The 27,066-nt window shown below is 32.9% G+C and overlaps 2 protein-coding genes across 5 annotated transcripts in view; both read right to left on the reverse strand.

Moving 5' to 3' along the window:
- Positions 1-1,239: 1,239 nt before the first annotated feature.
- LOC134681152 (actophorin-like) lies at positions 1,240-4,784 on the reverse strand. The gene is made up of 2 exons (XM_063540609.1): positions 4,486-4,784; positions 1,240-2,947 (listed from the first exon to the last, which is right to left on the reverse strand). Exons 1-2 carry the CDS (start codon positions 4,755-4,757, stop codon positions 2,791-2,793), a joined length of 429 nt encoding a protein of 142 aa, XP_063396679.1. The 5' UTR covers positions 4,758-4,784; the 3' UTR covers positions 1,240-2,790.
- A 6,616-nt stretch (positions 4,785-11,400) lies between these two features.
- Positions 11,401-27,066, reverse strand: part of LOC134681153 (dynein axonemal heavy chain 10-like) — a 73,148-nt gene continuing 57,482 nt past the window's right edge. For 3 of the 4 annotated variants that reach the window (XM_063540612.1, XM_063540611.1, XM_063540610.1), the window contains 13 exons: positions 23,740-23,958; positions 22,934-23,311; positions 22,252-22,407; positions 21,590-21,928; positions 20,875-21,075; positions 19,838-20,143; positions 18,294-18,465; positions 16,320-16,451; positions 15,248-15,459; positions 13,951-14,118; positions 13,234-13,414; positions 12,620-12,765; positions 11,401-12,170 (listed from right to left, as the gene is read on the reverse strand). In XM_063540612.1, the coding sequence (XP_063396682.1) occupies positions 12,024-12,170; positions 12,620-12,765; positions 13,234-13,414; positions 13,951-14,118; positions 15,248-15,459; positions 16,320-16,451; positions 18,294-18,465; positions 19,838-20,143; positions 20,875-21,075; positions 21,590-21,928; positions 22,252-22,407; positions 22,934-23,311; positions 23,740-23,958 (2,757 nt within the window). In that variant the 3' untranslated portion in view covers positions 11,401-12,023. Of the gene's footprint in view, positions 12,171-12,619; positions 12,766-13,233; positions 13,415-13,950; positions 14,119-14,363; positions 14,439-15,247; positions 15,460-16,319; positions 16,452-18,293; positions 18,466-19,837; positions 20,144-20,874; positions 21,076-21,589; positions 21,929-22,251; positions 22,408-22,933; positions 23,312-23,739; positions 23,959-27,066 lie in introns of those variants that run through there. The other variant, XM_063540613.1, reaches the window with a different exon arrangement.

The following is a 27,066-nucleotide window of genomic DNA, read 5'->3' on the forward strand; positions in this document are numbered from 1 at the left end:
AAGTATTCGGACGACGACGACGACGACGACGCCAACGTGATAGCAATATACGACGAAAATTTTTTCAAAATTTGTGGTCGTATAAAAACTTAACTATAACCACTCAGCCATGAAAATGAGGTCAAGGTCAGATGACACCTGCCAGTTGGACATGTACACCGTACAGTCCTTCCATACACCAAATATACAAGACCTATTGCTTATAGTATCTGAGTTATGGACTTGACCACCAAAACTTAACCTTGTTCACTGATCCATGAAATGAGGTCGAGGTCAAGTGAAAACTGTCTGATGGACATGAGGACCTTGCAAGGTACGCAAATACCGAATATAGTTATCCTATTACAACTAATAAGAGAGAATTAAACATTACAAAAAATCTAAACTTTTTTTTCAAGTAGTCACTGAACCATGAAAATGAGGTCAAGGACATTGGCTATGCATCCAGGCCTCCCAGCTACTAAAATATAAAGCTTTTAAGAAGTGAGCTCACACCGCTGCTGGATCACTATCCCTATGTCGAGCTTTCTGCAACTAAGTCGCAGGCTCGACAATAAAACCACACTGATATGTACATCTTAAAACATTTCAATACAACATATATAGTTGACCCTGTACTAATCTTCAGACCAAAACAAAATTTGAACTTTGATCTGTAACTTGTCATGATAAAACAATACAACAAATATCAAATTAACATCTTCAAGCACAAAAACAATTTGTTAAAACGGACAGGTAGACAGAGTGCAAACCTATAGTCCTGTTTGACTTCGTCGACAGGGGACTAAAATGTGCCTGTCCCAAGTCACGAGCCTCTGTCCTTTGTTAGTCTTGTATTATTTTAATTTTAGTTTCTTGTGTACAATTTGGAAATTAGTATGACGTTCATTATCACTGAACTAGTATTTGTTTAGGGACCAGCTGAAGGACGCCTCCAGGTGCAGGAATTTTTCGCTACATTGAAGACCTGTTGGTGACCATCTGTTGTTTTTTCTATGGTCAGGTTGTTGTCTCTTTGACACATTCCCAATTTCCATTCTCAAATTTATTATGACAGTTTATGAGGTTAATCTTAAAAGTTCTCTTGCACATAGAATTCCCATGGAGATATTGAAAATTGGCAGGTACATTTGTACATCAATACTATAATACAACATTTAAACAACAACGATGTAAAGTACAATCTATATTATCCTGGATTAAGTTGTTTTACGAAGGCAGGATAAACATACTACATAAGAAGTATCAAAAATTTTATTGATTATTAATTGTCCCATTATTTGTTAAACAGATTATAGCATCCTGCTTCCTTCCGTTCTATCAAAAATAAATTACAAACAAGAGGCTCCATAATCACAGGGTTGTGTCATTTCTAGAGATATTTCTATACTACCTTTGGCTTTGTGGGGGGTCCTTACAAACACATATATTTTGATTGTACACATACAGATAATGACTAGCTTTATATTTATTGTTGTTTGGTTTTTATACATAAAACACGTTTATAGTTTATTTTAAATAAAGATTTGTTTTAGAAAAACTTTACGTTTCAATTTTGCATGGTCTTTTTACAAAAGTAAAAATTTAATTATAAAGTTTTATCAAATATTCTTGTGCTGATTTGTACAAGCAAACCCTCTGAAAAACAGATTGATTGATGTTTACTTAATGTCCAGTGGCAAATGTTTCATGTTAAAAACATGAAAACTAACAAAATTTGATCCCTCTTTTCTTAGATAACGGCTATTGAGATGATACAACCCTGCTTATAAAAGTCTTTCCACTTATGTACCAAACATTATTATGATATGATAATTAAGCACTATAATTCTGTGAAAATACAGTAATTCTCATTAGGCCATACAAATATCCATCGCTGGACAGTGTTAAAAGTTCAAAGATTAATGAGGTGGGAGGCCCTATCGTTTCTACTTTATATAATTCACAATACTGGAACTTTGGTCTTCAGTTAAAAAGACCTGTTCAACAATTTATTTCTGACAGAAACAGGATCTGACTGTTGCCAAAGTACAAACAAATCTCAACAATTATAACATTGTTATTGTGGTTATTTAAAATCATTCATTTGTGCAAAATTAAAAAAAAACAAACATATAAATTCGTTAAATGCACCAGCAAAGATTAGCATGTATTAAAAAACATGTTACAGAAATAAGAGAGGGAAAAATAAATTCTTTGTTCAGCATTTTATAATACTTTTGACATTTATACAAAATTTGTAGAAAAAATCTAGTCTATTTCCTTGATTGTTTATATTTACTATTGTTCATGGCTATCTGATCATACCACACATTTCCCGTGGGAGGATGTATTACTGTTCACATCAGATTATCTTAAACTGACAATCTCAACACACATATAAAAATCATTGTACAGGAAATACAATATTTAAATAACAAACATTAAATAATTCAATGTTTAAATAAAGTCTTAATTCTTCTGGTAACACAAATCCATGAACAATCTAAACAAAGCAAAATTTTTATTCATCACTATTTAAAGTTCTCTGGGGAAAAAGTTTGAAATCCATGGCAACAAACGGACACAAATGTTTAACCACACAAACTCAGCTATCAGAAGCAGGATAAACGATAAGCTGATAGTTCTTGATGTACTTTAAAGAGTGGCATTTCCATGGCAACAGTCAATGAGTGCACCAATTTGAATAACTGCACTGCCACTTGTTAGTGACACAAAGTTTAAGCAGTAAAGTTATGATTCATAGAGCTATGTTTGAAAGTTTTATACACAATGCTGTCAATATAAGTCCTAAATTTTTTTCAATTTAGCTTCAATATCTGCCTCATCTAAATCACCTAGGTCATTTGCTTGCACTTCTATTTTAATAGCTTGTAATTTCTTTTTTACAGCATCTTTACTGGATGCATATATCATCTTTTCTTTCATTGGAGCTTCATCTGGACTCCTGAAAACAAAGAAATCGGTTTATTAAAAACATCATTAGAGTTAATACATGTACATGTATAAAATAATAATAATTTAAGGGGTAGACCTTGGTTCAGGGAGATAACTCTTTAAATCGGTGATGTGTATGTTAAAGTAAAGTTTTCTTAAAAGTTACAGTCTAGAATCCTAGAATTAATTTATGATAATTGTGGACACAAACGTTCTGGTGAAAGTCATACTGATGATTTTAAAGAAGTATTTGCCTAAACCTAGGTCTACAGCTCCTTAACACGAGAACTTAGGCTATTCAAAGATAAGTCTAGTAAGACTTATGATACATATAATTTCTTCTGTTTTTCGTCTTTTTTGTACGCATGTGTTTTTTTAATTTTTTTATTGAAGCGTTGGATTTTTCATACTACATTTGTACTCAATACTATATTTTTAAGATTATGAGGGCCGTCATAAATTCACATCCAAATTCTTACATCTTGACTGACTGATTCGTATAAACATAAAACATTAAACACAAACATCGAATTATTTACATAAACAGTGGTAATTTTCATACAATTATTACTCAAATAATCACCTGGTTCCCTTTTAAATTGTCTATTTTACATCGGTTGAGGTACACAGCTATGTTTTCCCTTTTAGATTCAATCCTGAATTGTTTTTGAACTACATGTACGACGCTTCAAAACTGTTCAAAATAATTACTTAATTCAATAAAAAGGAAGGCCATTAAAATTTTGATCTAAGGAAAACACTTGAAATGGTCTTGCTAAAATATGACTTGCCAAACAGATATTAAAATTACGGCAGGCATTCTAAAATTCTAAAAGAGATCACAAAAGGACAGGGCGTGAAGAAAACATGGAATTGCATGCAAAAACAAGCTGCATGTATTCTACCCCACCCAGCCTTTCAATTAATTCATGATCATGTGTATGCATGTACATACTATAATCTCTTTTTAGGTTTTGCTGGATAATGGCCGGTATCAAACTAATAACTGCTGCTTTAGTGTATCCTATTAATCGATAACATATATTGGATTGCATTTTAAAGTTTGTCATTTACATAGTCATGATGGTTGGAAATTTTTTTATTATGTGCCCACCATTTGACAAAAAAAAAATAATATTTTTTTACTATTTGATGCAGTTTTTTTTTTTTTTTATATCAGTAAATTGGCGTTTCTTTTCAATTTGAAGGACATATATAGGGGGCATGAATTTCATAACAAAATTGCTTGTCTCAGCTGGAAATAGACAATAAGACATATTCGCTAGCCAAGGGTTATCTAAGAATGGCAAGATGAACATCTTATCTACGTTTTCAGGTTGTTAATATCACTAGTTTTAATGAGACAATGTTTATTCTGTTTTAAAATCTTGCTTTCTACATAATTTCTATCGTCTCATACTTCACGACACACGCTTTTTGGACTTCAAACCTGCAAACCGGAAGTGAATGCCGGTTTTTCATAAAAATGCGAGCTTTGTATTTGAATAGGAACTAGTTTTGTAGATAAGGGTAGCCCGCTTTACTCACCACGAAATAAGAATGATTTTACTATGTTTTTGTCCATTTTCTGTGGTGTAGTTGTAATCATATAAAACGTATCTTGGTTCTTTCGCCGGCAGAATTTTCTTTAGTTCTTCAAAGGGTAAGGCTCCAGCTTCAAATTCATGTTCGGCCACTATTTGCCTCTTCTCTTCTTTATTTATTAACAGTACTAGAGCGTCTAATAAATGCTTTGTTTTCAGTTTGGTGTCGTATGTTTTTACAACTTGATCACACAAACCAACTCCTGACATAGCCATCTTGAAAGAAAAAGAAAATATAACTAGTTCCGGTTTGATAGGACAGGTGAACCCATGTAGGATCGAAATCGACACGAAATGTATGGCATACAAACGCTGCTTTTATATATTAATTTATTTTAATAAGACTATCATTAAACCTGAAATTAATTTAAGATATATATATCAGACGACAAAGAAAAGATATTGATAAGTATTTATGCATAACATTTTGGTCGATCGATTCCGATCCAGAAAGTTATGTGACATCATTAGGGGTGGGTTTTCGAAAAGTGTGCATGGCTATATATGGACATGTGAGTCACATGTGAGATCTAAGAGAGAAAATGTCCTTTTGAGGCTAATAAAACGAGACCAAATTTTCATTCTATTTTGTAAGGTTTTATTTCTATTGAAGGCTGGAATTAAGGGTGAAAATAAAAATATGAAAAACTTATAAACCTACCTTTTTTGTGCTGTATTTTTTGTCAGTTTGTGTGTTTTTGAATATATTTAAGATTTTAGTATTTTTCAATGGTAATTTTTAACCTCTGTGTACTCGAGTCCTTTTTGCACTAACTTAAGCATCTATATATAGATATATGTATTAATTTAAACTTATTCATTTAAGTAAACCTTTATAATGTAGACAGAAAACATTTTCTTACTTGAATCTAAGAAGTAGACGATTTTTTTTACATCGTCTGCAATCTTTTTTTTTTTTTTTTTTTTGCGGAAATCCTCACGCCTATGTAAAAGCAAATAAAAATATTTCAACCTCAAGACTGACTTTCTTCATGTTTGTAAACTGGAGACTTATTTATCAATTAAAGATTTTAATATAAGAAGAGCTATATGTAAAATGAAAATATATTAAAAAGTGCTCATGATCTTAGAATGATATGTCTCTGGAATTGAGAAAGATAGATATAGTAAAATATACATAGAGAGAACTCAGCGTCTATGTCATCACTGCTTATCGCATCGATCAAACTCTATTGAGAAGATTCATTAAACATTTGTTGACGATGAGACCCATTTTACAGTAAATTGTCCTTTATATGACTTATATAATGAACAGGGGAATTTTTTATTTGAGAAAGTTAACACGTTTTGTACTAATTTAAAAAAAAACTACCTTAGGATAAGAAATATATCGGCTGTTCACAAATGAACATTTACCGTCTCTGATGTGCCTAGGAAATTACATTATTAAAGCGGTTTAGAAATAAGATCCAGATGTAAACAAAATAAATGAAATAATATTTTATTATTTAGATTTAATATAATAGTTATATAAGACACATGTTGGAATGGTTGGGCTCTGATCCTGTCCTTAACGTTATAGTATGGTATTAGTTTTCTGTTTTGCTTTTTTCCAATCATACTGTTGTGCTAATGCGGCGTAAAGCAACCAACAATCAATCAATCCAATCATACTGTCATAATATTGTTGTAAAATTATGCCCTTTATGGGTTCTTGATTAGAATAATAAAATTCTTATTTTACCTTATACTAGGTACTTCAATTACAAAGTTTGATTTTTCAACGGTTTCTTCGAATCTGAATCATAAGCACAGACACTTGTCTCAAATTTTTTTCCCTATATACCTTAATATAACCTATATACCTTAATATAACATATAAAGGTATATAGGAAATATTTTTTGAGACAAGTGCCTGTGATCATAAGTTTGAAATGTCCGCTAGGGCAAAAAAGCAATAAATTGTATTAGGAACTGGAAGAGCCTTTTTTGAAAATTTTCTGTCTCAATATTGATTTAAAATGCTGTGAAATGATCCATACCGGAGTTTCAAATAAGCTACCACATTGGAGTTTTTTTTTAACAATCCAAAGTTAAAGATGGCCTACATCCGGTTGAACAAAGTTTCACGCCTTTAAAGATCTTTATATGACAGACTAAATGTTTGATCAATACTAATATTCATATGACATAGATCAGTAGCGGATCCAAGGGGAAAGAGGGTGTTCACGAGTTGGGACCTCCTTTTTTTTGACTGAGATCAATGCATTTGTATGGGGACATAACCACCCCCTGTAGATACTTTAAAAAAAAAAGTCACCTCTCGTTTTTTGTCGCAGTCATCTTGAATTTTTCGCAAAGCGGAAACTTTTTTTAGTTTTTCAACGCTTCCAATCAAATTATTTTTTTCAATATTTAACACTATAAGCTTAAGGTATGGGTGAAATATGGATTATCCCCCACTCCATCATGATATTGTTTATACCCCCTTGAATTAACATGGTTGTTCACTACAAAAAAAATTATGCACGCCATATATTTGTTTGAAATTCTTATATGCCACGCGGTGCGTTAAATCTTCTATTGAAAACACAACCATATGAGAATGAAATTAAAAAGACTTTCGTCAGAGCAGTTCAGCGGGTGGGGGCACCACCATTCATAAACTTGCTGAAGAAAACACGTAATAAAACATACTAACAATATTAAAAGAATTACGGGGCCCCGGATACTAATAATTTCACATTGAACTGTGTCCACACTTGTTTGGAATACATGTACATTTCAATTTGATTCAATATGACGCTCAAAAAATAATAGTACTTATAAATAATATCAGATTTTTTTACCTTAATGTTCAGTTACACGGAAAGCTTTGATTCACCTTTAATATGTCAATCTACTGAATTTTTATCCAATTTATAGCAAACATTTTGCTTTCTTTTATTTTTGGTCACGGTTTTGCTTTTTCCATATATGGGTAAATGGATCGATCTTCTTGTTGGACATAAACTAATTTTTACTTATATTTTAGGCAATACCTATTTTTAAACACCTGTGTTATGCCTTTTTATCAGTTTTATGTAGGAATTTCTCCTTACCTGTATTCTATTAAATTAAATTACGGACAACATTGCATATATCATTGGTGTATGTAAACAAAGATGTATCATATTATTGTTTTATCTTGAAGTTCGTCATTTGAACTCTGGTCTCATTGATCTCCTTATTTTTATAATGTTAGTAAGTAAATCATTTTAATAATGATTCTTTAAACGGATATTGTAGATCTCTACGCCATATTTGGAAAAGTTCCTTTATAATCTATTCAGTGTGAAGATATATAACACAAGTAAAAGCTGATTTAAAAAGCTAGCAGTCTCATAGCTCATGATGACTGAAGGGGAAACTGTTTTCTCTTTGTTAAATCGTTTGAAATAGCCTTTTAATTATATATAGATAAATTGTAGTGGATAACAAAAATTGCAAAAGGCTAATATTTTTTTTAGAGTTTCTGTTTTTTTTTAAGCTAATGTATAACCACTGAAAAGGAAGGGTATTGTCTAAACCAAGAGTTCTAAATGGCAAAGTTTAAATCATCCCAGACCCTTCGTTAATGTTACGGACGCCACCACGAGTTGGTTGAACGCGTTATGAATAATACGTTTCACAGATTCGTTAGGGCACATTTGTCATGTTTGTGAACAGGGAACGGCATTGATGTAACGACATTAATAGAAAAATATACACTACAACTTGACTTGTTAGCGGGTTGGTACTAACACGAGCACTACGATGCGATCATGGGCGCCTCGTGTTAAGCAGGATCTGCTAACCCTTCCTGAGAACATAAGATGACCCCAAGTTTTAGGTTGGGCTCGAATTTTCTATGTTATCAGTGTTTTGTGTTCTATTGTTTGTCTGTGTTACTTCTTTTTTACCCGAGGCTCAGGCGTTGTCGGTTCATTCATATGAAATTCAAACATAAATATAAGAACATAGTTTCCAACTGTATCTAGCATATTTTCAAAGTATGTAAAGTTTACATATATGTATGGTTATTTCTGTTGTCAGTGAAGATTTGATCTTTTCTATTTTAATGTAGTTCAATCTAAGTAAGACATTGATCTCTGATTACGTTATACTACATCTATATTGATATCTGATTACGTTATACTGCAGATGTAGTTGGACTGCAATGTGAAATGGCACACGCCTCTTTTTAAGATTTGAGCAACGATTATCCTTTCAATTAAATATTTCTTCATATTTATTAACTATAATTCTTAATGTTGGCTGACGAATAAGGCCTTTATTGTACTTACTCTTCACAGCTTGACATACTGGTTTGACGGAGACCGTCCATATGTTGACATTATGTCATTTTGTTGAATAGTATGTATTGTTTTTTCGGCTTCTCAATTTATGATTTTATTTTATATACCTATCTCTTATATAGCATGTCTACTTTAAACAGCCAGTAAACATCAAAACCAATATTTGAAGTTTTTTAAAAGGTGGTACCCAACACTTTCACTAAAATTAATTTGGCTCGTTTAATTTTCATAAAATTTGTCATTTTGAAGTATTTACTTTGACCCTTTAACAAAAATATAAAAATTCAAAAAAATAGAACCAACCGTTTTGTCAGAGGTATTACACTTTAATATATAGAAGTTTGACAAACACTACTTTTGATCATTGAGAAGCTTATTATTCCCTTTACAACACAATGTAATTAAAACGCCTGATGTTACAGAGTTATCTCCCTGTAGTGTTAGGTACCACCTTAACTAAATTATTTGTTTTGACATGTATGCTCAACTATTCTATATATCATAGTTAGACTTGGGTGGATAAAAAACTTAGAATGTTGTACTGACATGTCCTTGGAAGAAGACTATTGATTGATCTTTGTTACGTTTTGTAAACAAAAGCAGCCCAAGCAATTCGCACCCTACCAAATAAAAACTGTGATAGTGGGCGATCGCATGTGTACTGGAAGAGTTATTATATATTCTGCTACACACAGGACACCTGTCGATGCGTCTTTTCTGTTTTTATACAATGTTTATAATTTATCATGTATTGTGTTTCTTGTCATTTGTGTAAACAATGTACTATGTTTGCATTTTAACCTGTCAGGGTTTCATGTTTTTTGCAATAAAGATTATAAAGATTATATAATAGAAATTATTAAGGTGATCTAATTTGATTTTAACAGAAGACAATTCACAGAAGCAGCTCAAGCAACTCGAACCCCACCAATTAATTTATTTAAATAACTGAGTTTTGTTTTGTAGCTTCAACATAGTTTCATGACTTTAAATATTCAAACTAGCTCCACTACTGGACTTAATAAAGGCAACAGTAGTATACATCTGTTCGAAAATGATATGTCGATTGAGAGAAAACAAATCCAGGTTAAAAACTAAAACTGAGGAAAACACATCACTTATAAGAGGAAAACAACAAAACAACAGAAAAACTAAAGTGCAACAAAAAACTTAAAGATATGGTTGGCACAAATGTCTGAAGCAAGTAAACATTTTGCGGAACTCAAGCAAGCAATAAAGCAAACTGAAGCAACTAAGCAAGCTGACACCACTAAGAAAGATGAAGCATTAAAACAAGTTGAAACTAACAAGTAACCTAAATTAAAACCAAATATTAAAATGTTAAAAAAAAAGAAACTACTCAGTCTATACTAGTAATTACTACAATTGTAACAACCTCACTAAATTGATTTTAGTTATTAGTTGTTATTCTGTGGTTAACATGTCGACATGTACTATAATTATTATTTATTTATGTATTCTGTCTTGGTTGTTCTTGCATTTATTTGTACTGTATTCCCGTTATGTAATGATGCCAATATAGATCTAACATTGTCATAAAGCACAAAGGTTTAGCTAGCCACAACACACGGTTCAACCCACCATTTTGCTGCAGCCAATCACTTTCCCTATATCCAGCTTTTTGCTATAAAAGTCACAGGCTCAACAAAAACTATATACCCTAAGGATGATTTATGCCAAGTTTGATATAATTTGGCCTAGTAGTTTCAGAGAAAATTTTTGTAAAAGATTACAAAAATTTACAACAAATTGTGAAAAATTGACTTAAAAGGGCAATAACTCTTTAAGGGGTCAATTGACAATTGATCATGTTGACTTCTTTGTAGATCTATCTTTGCTGAACAATTTTGCTGTTTACAGTTGATCTTTATCATACTTAAGATAATAACTAAAAACTGAAAAGTCTCCTTAAAATTACCAATACAGGGGCAACTACCACAGAACAGGTTGTAAGATGCATCTGAAAGTCTTGGTACAGATTGATGTTCACTTCATGAACATTTTTTCTCATGTCAGATTTTCTAAATGCTTTAGTTTCAGAGATAAAAGCCAAAAACTGAATTTTTCCCCCATGTTCTATTTTTACATCCTGGTTGATGTGGTAGATCAGATACATTTTTTAAGCTAGATACCCTAAGGATGACTTAGGCAAAAAAAAAACAGCGCCGGACGCCGTGATGAGAAAAACTCACTTGGCCCTTTCGTGCCAGGTGAGCTAAAAATATGTCTTTCGGTACATAATGGTATTCATTGTTAGATACTTTTTATGTAGTATTCTTTATTAAATTATTAAAACTTTATTTGTCATGAAAAACTGATAAAGAATTGTGTTATGTAGCTTCAATGTTATCTAGTCTGCTCTACCCTCCACTGTACCTAGTGATTGCAATAGATCAAGTATGACTACTTGTAAGTTTGAAGAAGCTTATCTAACCAATAAAATGAGCATTATAAAAAGTGACATCATCTTAAAATTCAAAATCATTTACATCAGCCCTGCTATTAAAACAAAACACATATTTTTATTATTAATTTTTATTCAACTTCAACTTTCAAAATATTGGTTTTAAAGTAAATTGTAACAGATAACAACAGTGTAAATATAAAAAAAAATCATAAATTATCTCCCTTTAAATAAGTTTTTTTTCTCTGGACGGATTACAGGTTTATATTGTATTTGTCATAAAACTGTACATATACATCATACATTAAACAATATTTGAAACGATATGTAACAAGTTATTCTTTTGTCAGATATAAATATGGACGGACAATTCTGTAAATTCTTCTTCTTGTACTAAACAAAAGCAAAAATAAGGAAAAATGCAAATAAGTTAATTAGAATGCAGTAAAAATGTATAAAAACTGTTAAAAATGTATCACAAAAGTTCAAAAATATATGTATAAAAATAAATATACACACTTATCATAATAAATAACATTAATATTGGAGATTATGGACTTTTTTTCAAAATTTGTCCACTTTAAAATATAGCATGATAAAGCACTTGTTGATTGTCTTAATGAAATTATATATTAAATATGTCAAATAGCTATATCTCTCTTCGGTTGTTTGAATGAATGTACATTACATATGTCCAATAGCTCTATCTCTCTTCCTTTATTGTAATTATGCAGCATTATAAAGTGTCTATGTTAGTTTTTAGTCTGTGTTAAGAGTAAGACACACTCCTTGTAGTGTCCAGTGACTTATATGTTCTGTTGTGGCTAGATCAGCTTCAAACACCAGACCAACACCCATGGCATTCCTTCTCTGAGATGTCACATATACTGGGGTCTTAAATGTATTCTGAAATAAAAACATTGAAATAAGAAACAATGAATATATTTAAAAACAAGAATGTGTCCACAGTACACAGATGCCCCACTCGCACTATCATTTTCTATGTTTACTGGACCGTGAAATTGGAATAAATTCTCTAATTTGGCATTAAAATTAGAATGATCTTATAAAGGGAACATGTATACTAAGTTTCAAGTTGATTGGACTTCAACTTCATCAAAAACTATCTTGACCAAAAACTTTAACCTGAAGTGTAACAGAGGGACGAACGAACAGACGGACGAACGAACGGACGCACAGACCAGAAAACATAATGCCCCTCTACTTACGTAGGTGGGGCATAAAAACCAAATGTAAACTGTTATTTCAGAAATTATAACTAATACTATGAACACAAATTTCAATTCCCAGTTGAAAAGAAATTTAAAATTAAAAAAAATTGAACTAATTTTTACCTGTAGTTTGAGCCTGTGTGCCTCTATAGGTATGATCTTTAAGACAGGTAATTCCTCTATCAATTGTTTAGGATTTTGTCTAATTAAACAACTGTTTTCGTTGTCCCATCCTGCACCTTCTAAGAACAAGCCATCCACAAAGCAACCTAAGAAAAAAATTAGAGTTATCAAATTAGTTTCTGTACCCAAAAAAATTCTTTATTTTTTTTTAAAAGAAATTCAAATGTATATATAGCATTTTTGTAAATTGCAAAATAGAGAAAAATTCACACAAACTGTAAATTTCTTAATTTTCTGCTTATTTTAACATTATCATCCTTTTTAATAGTAAAATATAAAAATATATCCTTTAGCAGAAATGCTACTGCTTTATAATTTAGTTGACAAGGCATTCTAGCACAATACATTTATCTAAATTTGAAAAAAAAACCTGAGTTACACCTGTTGACTTGAGGTTAATCAGTGTATATAAAATTACATCATCAAACAATCAATTCTTACTGTGAAATAAGAACATAAGCATTGTGACTGAGGAAATTTGGATAGAAATTTATAGGAAAGTGCACGAATTTAAAGATCTTTATTGCGCCTGACTAAAACATAGATGAACTTACCTTGATGAGCTCGCTCTGTGACATCCTCTGCCTTTTTCCAGTGTGTTACAGATGTGTAGAGTGTAGATTTATCTAGTGGCCACCCATTCTTACGACATGTGGCCTGTACTAAAGCTGTCAAATAGGATTCTGGGATATGTAACCCTGACAACCACATCACCTGGGGTTCACTTTCATTTACCTACAAAATTAGTGATATATCTAAAGAAAAAATCTTCCATTTTATACAATCTGTGGTATTACAGATTGAAACGTACCCCATTTGGTACTACAAATGTATTACAAGTTTTCATGTTGTATGAAAACAAGTTACATAATTTGTTTTTTACATTGTTGGGTTGCTGTTTCATTGACATATATCCCATATACCGGTATATCCTTTAAATTGCTGTCAACTTCATGGTAAATTAAAATCCATATCTAATGGCTAGTTTTAGAAAGAATGTCTTCACATAGGAAACTGTTTAAGTCCATCCTTATGTTATAAATGTACTTCAATTTGTACTGATGCAGGATCAGTTTAGTCGCATTACATGACTCAATTACAAGCGAGACATCAAAATTTATATTTATCAAACATTTTTTGCAGAATTTGTACAAAAACTCAGAAATAAAGTATCAACGAGGACAACATTTTGCCACAAAACATAAAAGAATCCCTGATGAAATGACTCCAGGATACCACAAAAAGTGTTAGCCATTGGTTTATAGACTTACCCAGCCGTAATACTGCTTATATCTTCTTTCAAAGTGGATCATCCAGTTACCAAGAGACTTCAGTGTATCGGGAGCCAGTCTTCTCCAAATGAATGGAATGAGACCATTAAACAATGCTCTAGCTACATCATCTAACTCACTACTCATACCAACTTCACCAATCAGGGCCTGAAATAAAGTCACATGACAAATTAAATGGATGGAATGAGACCATTAAACAATGCTCTAGCTACATCATCTAACTCACTACTCATACCAACTTCACCAATCAGGGCCTGAAAAATAGTCACATGACAAATAAAACATCATCTAACTCACTACTCATACCAACTTCACCAATCAGGGCCTGAAATATAGTCACATGACAAATATAACATCATCTAACTCACTACTCATACCAACTTCACCAATGAGGGCCTGAAAAATAGTCACATGACAAATAAAACATCATCTAACTCACTACTCAAACCAACTTCACCAATCAGGGCCTGAAAAATAGTCACATGACAAATCAAAATCTCGTCAATTTGAAAATGAACATGTGTGTTCATACTTAATGGAAGAAAAAATCTATTTATTTGGTAAATTATCAGTTCCCTGTATACTCATGTGTATACCTAGCCTGTGTGTACATTTGTACATCATAGTAATGTTTTTTTTTTTATTGCAGAATTTTTTAGTATAATTTTTAATCTAATGACATGCAATATCTTTTACAGCATTTCAGGCTTCAAGAATTATTTTTAAAAAGGAGGCCCCATGTCTTATCTTATGGTGACAATCTTTCAGAGTAGCAATAAAGTATGTCTTGAAAATATCATAACAAGTCTTTCATGAATCAAACTTGCTTAAGTATAAAATGGATGTTTGTATAATTTATGAAAATAATGTTTACGTTTAAGAGAAGGATTCAATCAGGTTTCCATCTAACATTTTGTATTGCAGATATTGACAGACCTTCAAATATTTATCAATTAAATGAGATTGTGTCAAATATCTTATCAATATTGAAGAAAAGAAGAAAAATGAAGTTTTTTTCTGTAAATCCCAGCCACAAAGAAAAGTCACTGGAAATGGGATTGTCACTGAATTACAAGGGTATGTTTGAAAGAGCAGTAATTTTGCAATGCAACAGGTCACCTTGCAGTCTTGATAAGAATTGTAAGTGTTCTTTCACATTCAGAGAACACATCCTATCCCTAGGTATTTACAGTGGAGGATCACGAGGGGGTTCTGGGGTCGGAACCCCCCTTTTTGGGGGGGCTTTATCTGCCCCTGTATATATATTGACACCTACCTTTTGTAGAGTGTTGAGTGACTTCCTCATTCTGTTCAGTAGGTTGTTAAACCTCTCAAGTTCCTGTAACAGTACCACGGTGGTCGGTGAGATCTCTAAGCCATACTTCTTTTTAATCTTGTCCAATTCAAACTCTTGTGGAATCTTGTTGAGTACTTCCTGTGCAACCTTGCCAATAAATTCCTCTCTACTAATTCCACCAGTATCACCTCCTGTTAGTATTAAAATCAAATATAACATAAATCTAATGAAAACAAATTTAAATTTTAAGTTTTTTTCTCATCTGTCTAAATCTAAAATGTGACATTTGTTATAGACATTATCCTGGGCTCAGCAGTTCATCTATGTGCTAAAACCTGAGTACATGCAGAAGTATTATTATAATGGTCAAATCATTACCTTTTTTGTTAACGAACATGTTGCTGCAGTAAAGCAATTTAGTTCCATGGAATATTATATACAGTTTATATCTAACTACTGTAAACCAACTTATTTTCACAGATACTTTATTTTGCATTTAGCCCTTTCTAGCACATTTCACAGTGATATATTTTCATAATTTACTAGAAGTTGTAAAGTAAAGAAAAATCAAATTACATATTCCCAACGAAGAATTTTTTTCTACTCACAAAAGTCATGAAAATAAATTGCTCAAGAAAATTAGAATTGAAAATGGAAATGGGGAATATGTCAAATAGACAACAACCCAACCAAAGAGCAGAAAAACATCTGAGGGCCAGCAATTGGTCTTCAATACAGTAAGAAAATCCCACACCTTGAGTCATGTTTTAGCTAGCCCATAAACAGGGGGTCTCATTGGGGGGTTCTGATCCAAGATCCCGCTTACTGTTTTGTCAGATTCCCGTATCCCGCTTATACTATGTACCTATGCAATTCTCATTTTTTTGTAATTTTCCATGTCCCGCTAGACCTTAATTCCCGTTTTCACAGCACAATATTTTGACTTCCTGTGTCACGCTTACGAAAAATCGGCAATCCCATGTCCACTTAGACCTTAATGAGACCCACTTAACAAAAATGTGTAGTTTACAGTATATTGACTTTAACAAACCTGTTTGTGGTTGTAGTTCTATCAAGTTCATCCACATGTCTCTAGCAGCCTGAGTGTAGTAACCAATCTCAGCATTAGGATGGAGACCAAATACTTCTGGTGTGTTAGCATGGGGCAGTCCTTCAATCAAGTCTGAAAAAAATCATATTATATTTTATCATTAATGTTTGTTATTTGTTGGGTGATCTAAAAATTTATTTAAGGAATGACTGTACTTTTTTTTCTGTCAATGAAGAATTTACATAAAAAATGTCCTGCATACTGAATAACCTGCGCAGTGTGATATTTTAAAGTGTGCACCACATTTTAGAGGTTATTTCAAAGAGACAGAAAAAATACTAGTCATTCCTTATGATTTGATTCTTAATTTTTTTTTTAAGGAGTAAATCATGAAAAACATTGATGACACACAGTCACATGACAAAATTATAAAGTGATAGACAAAAAACTTTGAGCCATCAGAAGATGTGTTACCAGGGTTTCCCCTGGGTCAATTATTTTTTTTGCCACCTCTCTCGCCAAAACAATATATTTTTCGCCACTTTATTATTTTTTTCGCCAAGTAACACATATATATTTTTCTTTTAAAATTTTCCTTTTTTTCAAGCCCCCCCCCCCCCCCCCCCCTTAAATAGAAAGGGGTTTTTACAACAAAACAAAACATTTTATCACTTGAAATTGATCCCTCATGTAAGGTGTAGTCATTACATTGAAGGGTTACTCTCATGCCAACCTTTGGAATAGATTTCTTCATAACAACAGTTTTCTTTTCTGGACCATCGTAAATAAGTAAAACTATATAATTGAAACACGTGTGTCACTGAAACGACTTTAAAGTACCCACTCAAATCAGTCATCTATATAAAAGATAAATGATAAAGTTTTAAATCAGAGAGCTTTCTTGCTTTTGCACATTTTTCGTCATAACAACAGTTTTCTTTTCTGGACCATCATTAAAAGAAGGAAAGGAAGCGTAACAATTTTGCTTCAAAGACGTGCCTCATAAATTGGTTAATAAATCCCTTGTGACAGAAGCCATTTAACCATATCATTTTGTACTATCATACAATTAACACCTTTATTAATTAGTCCTTTGATGTCGATAGGACATATAAATGCAATCAGCTGATTATTGATTTTCTGTTAAAATCTTAACAAGTTCAAGGTGAATTCCGAGAATTGTCTGATCAGTAAAGTCAGAGAAACCCGAAAAAGTAAATTAACAAGATGGCTTAAAATAAATCGTTCTATATATTTCTTCCGCCAAATTCTTTCGCCAATGACAAATTTTAATCGCCACAATTTTTATTTTTTCGCAAATTGCGAAAATGGCGACCGGCAGCTGAAACCCTATGTGTTACATTTAAAATTCAATTACAAGAGAGCCGTGGTGTAGTGGTTAGTGCATCGGACTGCTAACACAAAGGTTCCTTGTTCAATTCCTGTTAAGGATGATAATTTCAGGAACTCAATTTTCGGCTCTCCCTTGACACCATTTGCGAGTATGGTCTTTAGGAAACGATGATAGTCCATTGGAAGGAGAAGATAAATGGCTGACCTGTTTTAAGAGAGAGCCATATCTCTTGAACAAAAAAGACACCTTGTAGATTTCGAAAAAAGAGTAGGATAATGCTGCTACAAGGCAGCACTCGCACCCGCAAAGTGGAAAGGGATTAATATAAGTTGCAAAAGTTGTTTCCCAATCCACTATAAATAAATGTGTTAAAACTAAACTAATTATATCTTGAAAGATGAAAAAGTTATAAGTAGGAGGTACAGAACAGAGTAAAAACACTGACTACGATATAAAACTTTTACACAGATAAATGTTGCAGGGGCAGATCCAGCCATTTTCAAAAGGGGGCTACAACTATATATCCCCTTTCAAAAGCATTGATAGTCTGATAAAAATAGGGTTGGCTTCCAAACCCCAGAACCCTCCCCTGGATCAGCCACTGGGTTGTCTATACTCACCAACATAATTATCCCTAGGACCATCTTCTGGTATCCTGTAATCTACATTCTCATTGACGTAGAAATGGAACGGCTGGAAGGTATCAAATATAAAGTCTCCCATGTACTCATCCATATAGGTCCTCAATACACGTCTGTCAAAATCATCAATAGCTCGACCTCCATACATTACCTACAACAAAAATATAAATATACAGGAAGGAGCTTTTGTGATAAAGAAAATTGAGAATGTAAATGGGGAATGTGTCAAAGAGTGAACAATCGGACCAAATAGCAGACAGCCACCATTGGCACTTCAACACAGCAAGAAAATCACACACCCAGAGGGCAGAGGTAGATTTAAGCTGGACCCTTAATATTTTCTTACCCTAATAATTACTTATAATTTTAACTATGAAAGTTTATAATTAAAAATTGTGAAAACAGAGCCTGAAAAATAAATTATAGCTTTGAAATACTTGACTTATGACAAAAATAAATTAATACAGCAAAGTTGAACAAACTTACTTCTAATTGTAAGGAGCAGATAAAAGAAAACTTTAATTAAGGTGGTACCTAACACTACAGGGGGATAACTCTGTATAAAGTCAGCTAAACGTTTTAATTACATTGTGTTGTAAAAGGAATTTTAAGCTTCTCAATGATCAAAATTGGCGGATGTCAAATTGCTATATAACCAGTGTAATTTTTCTGACAAAACGGTTGGTAAGAGCTTTTTAAAATTTTTATGTTTTTGTTAAAGTGATAAAGTAAATACTTTGACAAAATTTGAACGGGCCAAATTAATTTTAATGAAAGTGTTGGGTACCACCTTAAAATATTCAGTATTGTCTATCAAACTGATAACTCAAATATTGAGAACAATAGTTATGGCATAGACATTTATTCTTGGAGTCCTTACATCTCCAATGAGGTAAGTCAATTTGTTCCTTCTTCCCCCCTCCCCCATGAGTTATTCAGTGCTATTCCTCACTTCTCCTATAAGATATTTCAAGCTGTTCCAAGCTGTTCCTTCTACCCCCCTCTCCCCATGAGTTATTCAGTGCTACTCCTTACCTCTCCTATAAGATATTTCAAGCTGTTCCTTCTACCCCCCTTCTCCCCATGAGTTATTCAGTGCTATTCCTTACCTCTCCTATAAGATATTTCAAGCTGTTCCAAGCTGTTCCTTCTACCCCCTCTCCCCATGAGTTATTCAGTGCTATTCCTTACCTCTCCTATAAGATATTTCAAGCTGTTCCAAGCTGTTCCTTCTACCCCCCTCTCCCCATGAGTTATTCAGTGCTATTCCTTACCTCTCCTATAAGATATTTCAAGCTGTTCCAAGCTGTTCCTTCTACCCCCATCTCCCCATGAGTTATTCTGTGCTATTCCTTACCTCTCCTATAAGATATTTCAAGCTGTTCCAAGCTGTTCCTTCTACCCCCCTCTCCCCATGAGTTATTCAGTGCTACTCCTTACCTCTCCTATAAGATATTTCAAGCTGTTCCAAGCTGTTCCTTCTACCCCCCTCTCCCCATGAGTTATTCTGTGCTATTCCTTACCTCTCCTATAAGATATTTCAAACTGTTCCATGGAATCTTGACTTCAGCCTGTTCATGAGCCTTGGTCAGATAAGTGTTGAGAATCTGCATACAGACACGGTGGTCAGATTCATTGAAGTCATAACCAATGTTCCATCCGATCTTTCCATACTTCCTCCTCTCCTGGACGACAGCGTGGAAGAATCCCAGTACGAATACCAGTGCTGGGAAGGCTGGATGTGGACATTCTGATAGGGCTGTAGCTGATATCTTGTGGTATGTTCCTCTCAAGTTTAACTTTAAACCATTAGGTGGTTCTGTCACAACCTATAATAAAAAATATTTTTTTTATTTGTGATCATCTGCAAATTAGAAAAAAAAAATTGGGAAAATTCTTTAACAGGACAAATAAGAATTCAATGTTTTAGAATAATCCAACTCTTATTTCAGATTATCGAAAAGCAGGAAGTTGGAGTCTGACAGATCCACAAAAAAAAAACTCAACTCCTTATTGCACTCAGTGCATGTTTCAAATCAGCAATGTTGACATTGTATTAGGTTTGGGTGTGTTTGATTTCTCCCCCTATGTATAGTTCACATTCTGGATGTTATCTGTAAAACTCCTATAGGGTTATTTGTTTAAGAATTGAATGCTTCTTTTTGTAACTTCATTGGGGTGTAAAAGGGTTGACCAAAGTACCGCGCTTCATACTAAAAATGTGCACACGGTCAACGCTTTTACAACCCCATGAAGTTACAAAAAGAAGCATTCAATACTTATAATTACATTTTTTTAGCTATGATCATGAAAACACGAATTTTATTATTGTTTTATTTAATTCACCTGTGCACTTTATTGTGGGACCACATGTTATCATGAATGAAAAGTTTTATTGAGCAATGCAATTGCTTACGGAATAACATGTGATGTGCAGTTAGCCAATCAGAATAAAGTATCACAATGAAACATACATCTAATGTAATTATTGTTGTTTAATAGTAAGGTATACATATGGTCTTGGTATTGTTTGGTCTCTCCTCTTTGTTATAAAACTTACCTTCAGTGATCTTTGGAGGATTCCTATAGGGAAGCTAGGTGTTGGTTCTGTGGTCAACCAGAGTCTGAAGTCTGGATGAGGTTTGGTCAGTTTCTCAAGTTGTTTCTCCAAATCCCTCAGCCATTTGACCAACAAGTGACAGTTCTGTAACATCAGCCACTGTCCCCTAGCAACAGCTGTTTCTAAGTATTGTAGTGCAAGCTTAAATTATAAAATTATAAAGATAATCAAAACTTATCAAATTATTCCTATAAATTGTTATAAAGCCTCTACTTATTTAGCTATGTGGTTTAGATAATTTCCATTTGAATGTATGTTTACATTATTATTTTCCCTTTTGCAAATACCTTTTATAACAACAAATATCATCTAAACACAGTTTTCAAAATAAACTTTTGCAACCACAGACCAAATACTTTTTTTTTGTGTAGATTCTGCGGTGAACTCATTTATTTTCATTGCTTCTTTTTTTAACAGAAAAGTTGCATTTTCGTAGAGTTTTAATTTTGATGTTTTGCACAGTCTGCATACATTCCTTAAGAAAATTCGTTATTTGTTGAACATTAAAATTCCTGGTTTTCTGGTACCCAATAAATGTGTACTCATTGAATGATAATGAATCTGCAGTATTGGCCTGTAGAAGTATTTACAGGCCCTATAGTAATTTTACAGATTGCTGGTCAAAAGTGCAGACTATTAACAATCAAAATTTTACCTTTTCTTGACCTTGTCCCATAGACAAAAACTTTAATTTGTTAGATCCAAATTCAATTCTTTCGGCCAGTTTGACCAAGTCACTTGCAGGATCGGAACCAGGACTCAATATAAACACGATTGGTGATGTCGGCATACTCTGTTCAAAGACTGTCTCAAAACTAATAATTGGCGGTGTGACATATTTCTCCCCCATAGATTTAGTGACATACTCCTCTACAGCTCTGTAAATACGGTCAATTCTGAAACATCTTAGGAGTACAAGTCTCTGGAAATGAGTGAGGGAGTCCTCATACTTTAGTGGGTATTTTTGGGACTCAGGTGTATCATGGTCAAACCACTGTAAATAGAAAACATTTCATTCATTTAAAATCTCTCATGAAAAAATGTATGGCTAAAAGATAGAAAATACAAAAAACTTTGAAAGTAGTAAATGATGAATGAATTAATGCACTTTTCTTCAATTTTCAACTAATTCCTAATTTCGTGTTTCATTACTTTATTCCATTGTTAACAAGAAGTGCAGTTTGAGAAAGTGTAAAATCACCATGGCTATTTTACTAGTTGTTTGAACAAATTCAGAATTTTATTTTTTATTGAGCATTTTTTCCATTTTCCATTTTACACATTTTGATCACTAATTATTTTCCGTGTGTTTCTTACCTTTTTCCATAATTTTTCATTCCTTTCTATATCTTCTAGCAATGATCCAAACCTGTCCGGTAAAACCTCCACTAGTCTGATACAGTCCTCCCATCCTTCTTCTGGGAACCAGGTGAATGGCTTCTTCCTTTTACTCTTCTCTAGAGCAATATTACCCTGAAATATGTAACAATACATTTGGTTTAAGGTGGTACATAACACTTTCACTAAAATTAATTTGGCTTGTTTAATTTTAATAAAATTTTGACAAAGCATTTACTTTGACCCTTTAACAAAAATATAAAAATTTTGAACAAACCGTTTTGTCAGAAAAATTACACTGGTTATATAGCAGTTTGGCAAACACAAATTTTGATAATTGAGCTTAATATTCCCCTTACAACACAATGTAATTAAAACATTTAGATATAACTTTACAGAGTTATCTCTCTGTAGTGTTAGGTACCACCTTAATGCATAATTGATTTTACAAATATTTTGTAATGGTTATATAAATAAGAATGAAGAGATTTATTGACATTGAAATCTAATTCAACGGCAAATCAAAATAACTCTTAATCGAATAATTTTAATGTAAACTTTATTACAGTAACATAATTAGACAGTTTGTGATTTGAATAAATATGGGAAAGCTACGATGTGAAACTGATCTCAAATGGGAGACAACTTTTCTAAAACAAACCTTTATAAAGAAGTCGAGTTCCTCCTGTGTGACATTTCCCTGATCCTGCTCCAACTTGATGGCAATTTGGAAGGAGAACAGTAGCTTGTGTTTCTCAAAGATACCGGTACATCCATAGTTATACATGTTATGTGTTAGTGTGTCCATGATGTTACGTAAACGTTTCTGTAACATGGCGTCCGGTAACGATTTCTTCAGTGAGAATTGGAACACTTCCAAGTAAGATGAGAGAGAATATTGGTACATAGTGTTTATAGAGGACATCTCCGCCAGGATGAAAAACAAGATGGCTCCTCTCCTAGCAGCTGGACGATAACCATCACGAAGTTTGTCAATGTCCAAAGCTGTCTTTGCTCCAAGTTTTAATTTTTCTGAAACCTATAAAAGAAAGCAACACTAATCTTAAGCATCTGTGTATGCCTTTGAAAGATATTAAAAAATCCACAAAAAACTGTGAATGTTCACAATTATATAATGGCTAGTCATAATCTTCAATATTGTGGTTGTCCTGAACATGCATGAAATATTTTCCACTGGTGGTTAAGCAAACAACAATCAATCAAACAATAATGTGAGGATCTAGATTTTAAATTACTATTTCTTCTTTAATATGTATTTTTTTTACTAATACAGCCATTCTAAATGGAATTTTCCTATGTGCAATTAAGTTTCCTATTACATTTTTACGGAGAGAAATTCTGATTTAAACAGTGATGATTAAAAAATGACAAAATACCTTTAGGTAGGCTATTTCTAAGCTTAAATATAAAGTAGTTAGGGACACATTTTTTTTTATTTAGTCTTACCTCTGTAGCCTTAGTTTTAGTCTCCTCTAGAGTCTGAATCAGTTCTGAGTTGTCCAACATGTTGCCTTGAGACTGTGCTAATTCTCTCAACAAAGCATCTTCTAAATCCTTCAGTAATTTTTTATTATCGCTGGTTTCCTGAATCAGACGTTCTCTCTGTTCCTCTAACTCTCGTCTTTCAAATTTCACAATAACACTCAACAATTGATCTTCAAGGCCCTGAAATGTGACAACCAATTATTATCAAATTCCTAAAATATTCTGTAAATCAATATTTTATAGTTAATTACATCACAGTTCTGTTTAGTTCAAAATAAAAGTTAAAATTTTAAGAAGTCAATGGTCATTATCACAATGTATCATAGCTATAACAATAACTATATAGGAAAATAGGTCTTCATATTGAAAATTTTACAAAGCTGGGTTCTTAATATTGACATCAAAATTAGTATCAACATGCTAAATTTGAAATTGAAATTTGAAAAAATATAGCCCATGGAAGTTATCTCCCTTAGAAACACATTCGGTGTATATTTAGGAATGACCAGTTTGGTGTTCAGATACAATCAAAAGTTGCCTCCCTTAGAAACATACCTTCAATGTGACAGTATAATTGATAACCATGGATTTGCCAAACACATTTGGTGTATATTTAGGATTGGCCAGTTTGGTGTTCAGATACAATCAAAAGTTGCCTCCCTTAGAAACATACCTTCAATGTGACAGTATAATTGATAACCATGGATTTTCCAAACACGTTTGGTGTATATATAGGATTAGCCAGTTTGGTGTTCAGATACAATCAAAATTTACCTCCCTTAGAAACATACCTTCAATGTGACAGTATAATTGATAACCATGGATTTGCCAAACACATTTGGTGTATATATAGGATTAGCCAGTTTGGTGTTCAGATACAATCAAAATTTACCTCCCTTAGAAACATACCTTCAATGTGACAGTATAATTGATAACCATGGATTTTCCAAACACGTTTGGTGTATATTAGTCCGGCGACTTTGTGAAGAATTGTGCACATCATGTTACAAGCATGAAATTTGGCATAGACCTTACTCAACTATTACTCTTTTATTTCAGATAGGGAGGCATTTGAAAAAAATGTCTCACTTCCGGTAAAATCTAAAATGGCGGACGTCATACTTAAATCAGCCCAATATCGAAGGCTAGCGTGTAAAAATGTGTTATTATCATGCTACTATCATAATATTTGGTACAGACCTTTGTTTTTTACTACTTTTGGATAAATCAAATAGATTAGAAGTCTTTAGAAACCCCACTTCCGGTTAAAATCCAACATGGCGGACATTGTACTTAAATAAGCTTATTTTTTAGGGAGGGTCATTGAAATGTGCTTTAACGTATTGCTACTATCATTACATTGTGTAGGAACCTTTCTTTGGTGCTTCTGATGGATACAATGTATAAGACATATGTCTTAAAAACCTTTACTTCCGGTAATATTTAAAATTGCGGACATAGAAATATCATTTTTTTATTCAAATTTTCAACTTTTTTCAAAATGTAAAGAAGATGATTTTATTTTGTGCTGGTCATTAAACTTTTAGCTTAAAGTTATCCCCCAAACCACTTATTCTAGCCTGTAGTAAATATTTAGATATAAAGATATGGCACTTCCGGTAAAAATATGACGTAAATTTCAAAAAAGAGTCCTCAATCTATTTCTTCGATGTAGATTTTTGGATAGATTGATTAAAACAAAATAAATTCAATGTAGTACTAAAAAAATATTTAAAATTAATACTATTTGGCCAAGAATACATCGTTTATTCACATTCACCACCACATGCACACAAGGCAGTGCACGGGAGACCCGATTTTACACATTAAAAATAACTGCGGCATCCTATCTTACATCCATAATGTACAAGCTTCTGAAAAAATTATTAGTTCTTAGAAAGAGTTTTTTTTATAAAAGGGACCATCTTTGTCGCTTCGCAATCCATTAGTGTCAAGACTAGGTAGCATAAGACAATCTTACATTAAAACCCCGGTGATTTCGGCTGATCAATCATCATTCTTTATGTTAAAGTCACATCTTCAAAAACCATCAATGTCTCCCACGCAGTCTTTTTTTTCCTTTTCAAGTAAAGAAAGAACAGTATCACAACCGGTAAAGGTATGGGTCAGAAATAAAAGTGTGTGATCACTCATTGCCTAGTGCATTTGAAAGGCCATTGATAGATATTAATCCAAAGATTTTTGCCTCCCCAAACACAATCCATATCGTCTGCCCCTATGTCACGGAATAGCGAAATAGTATTGACAGCATCATCAGTGACTGTTAATCATGACTCGTTTAAGTTCGTGTTTCACTGCATCAGACACATGCTCTATGATTTAAGTGTCAGTCTCTTTATGTGAACATGGTGCTACACTTAAAATACATCACGTGGTGGATAAGATAGAATATCCTGAGCATTTGTTGCTACAACTACCATACTCATCAAAGACTTCATCCACTTTGTTACAGTTTCAAGGTATTTTATTAAGGTAATATCCAATCAGCATACTCGTTAGGAAACACATTGAAACTGTAACAACAGTGGATGTAGTGTTGGATGTGAACATAGACAATACTGGTAGTTTGAATGCTGCTAAAAGAAGGAAGAGCAACATTTAGGGGAAAGGGAATACACAGACGAATCCAGGATTAAAAACAGCCTAAAAATTGGCAAAGTTTTCTGAGAAATGACAACAGTAAGAAAGAACTTTTAAGTGTTCATTCACAGAAGCTTGCTCAATACAATTTTGAGTACAAGGTAGTTAAAGCAACAAATGCTCAGGATGTTCACTGTTATCCACCACTTGATGATGTTTACTGATGTCATTGCTGTTTTGCTATTCCGTGACATAGGGACAGATGAAATTTGGTTTGCATTTGGAAGGCGAAAAAGTATAAGATATAGATCAATCAATGACCTTTCAAATGCACTAGGCATTAAAAGATAACACGTTTGCTGGAAAAGGAACTGCGTTGGTGACATTAATGGAGTTTGGACATGTGACTATAGCATTTAGAATGATGATTGACCAGCCAACATCACCATATGAATTTGATAAGTTTAATGTCATTGAAAACGATAGTGGTTTTGTTGTAAGATCGAAATAAAGAAACAGATTGGGTTAACAAGGCAAGAAAATATGTGTTTTTGCAGAATTTATGGATGTGATAAACAATACCACAGTCTTTGTAATTGTTGGAAATCAGCTTTCCGATTGTGAATTGCGGCCTAACGAGTATCCTGATTGGGTATTATGTCCTTACCTTAATAAAATACCTTGAAA

Source organism: Mytilus trossulus, chromosome 8, assembly GCF_036588685.1.
Source record: "Mytilus trossulus isolate FHL-02 chromosome 8, PNRI_Mtr1.1.1.hap1, whole genome shotgun sequence".
Classification (NCBI taxonomy): Eukaryota; Metazoa; Mollusca; class Bivalvia; order Mytilida; family Mytilidae; genus Mytilus; species Mytilus trossulus.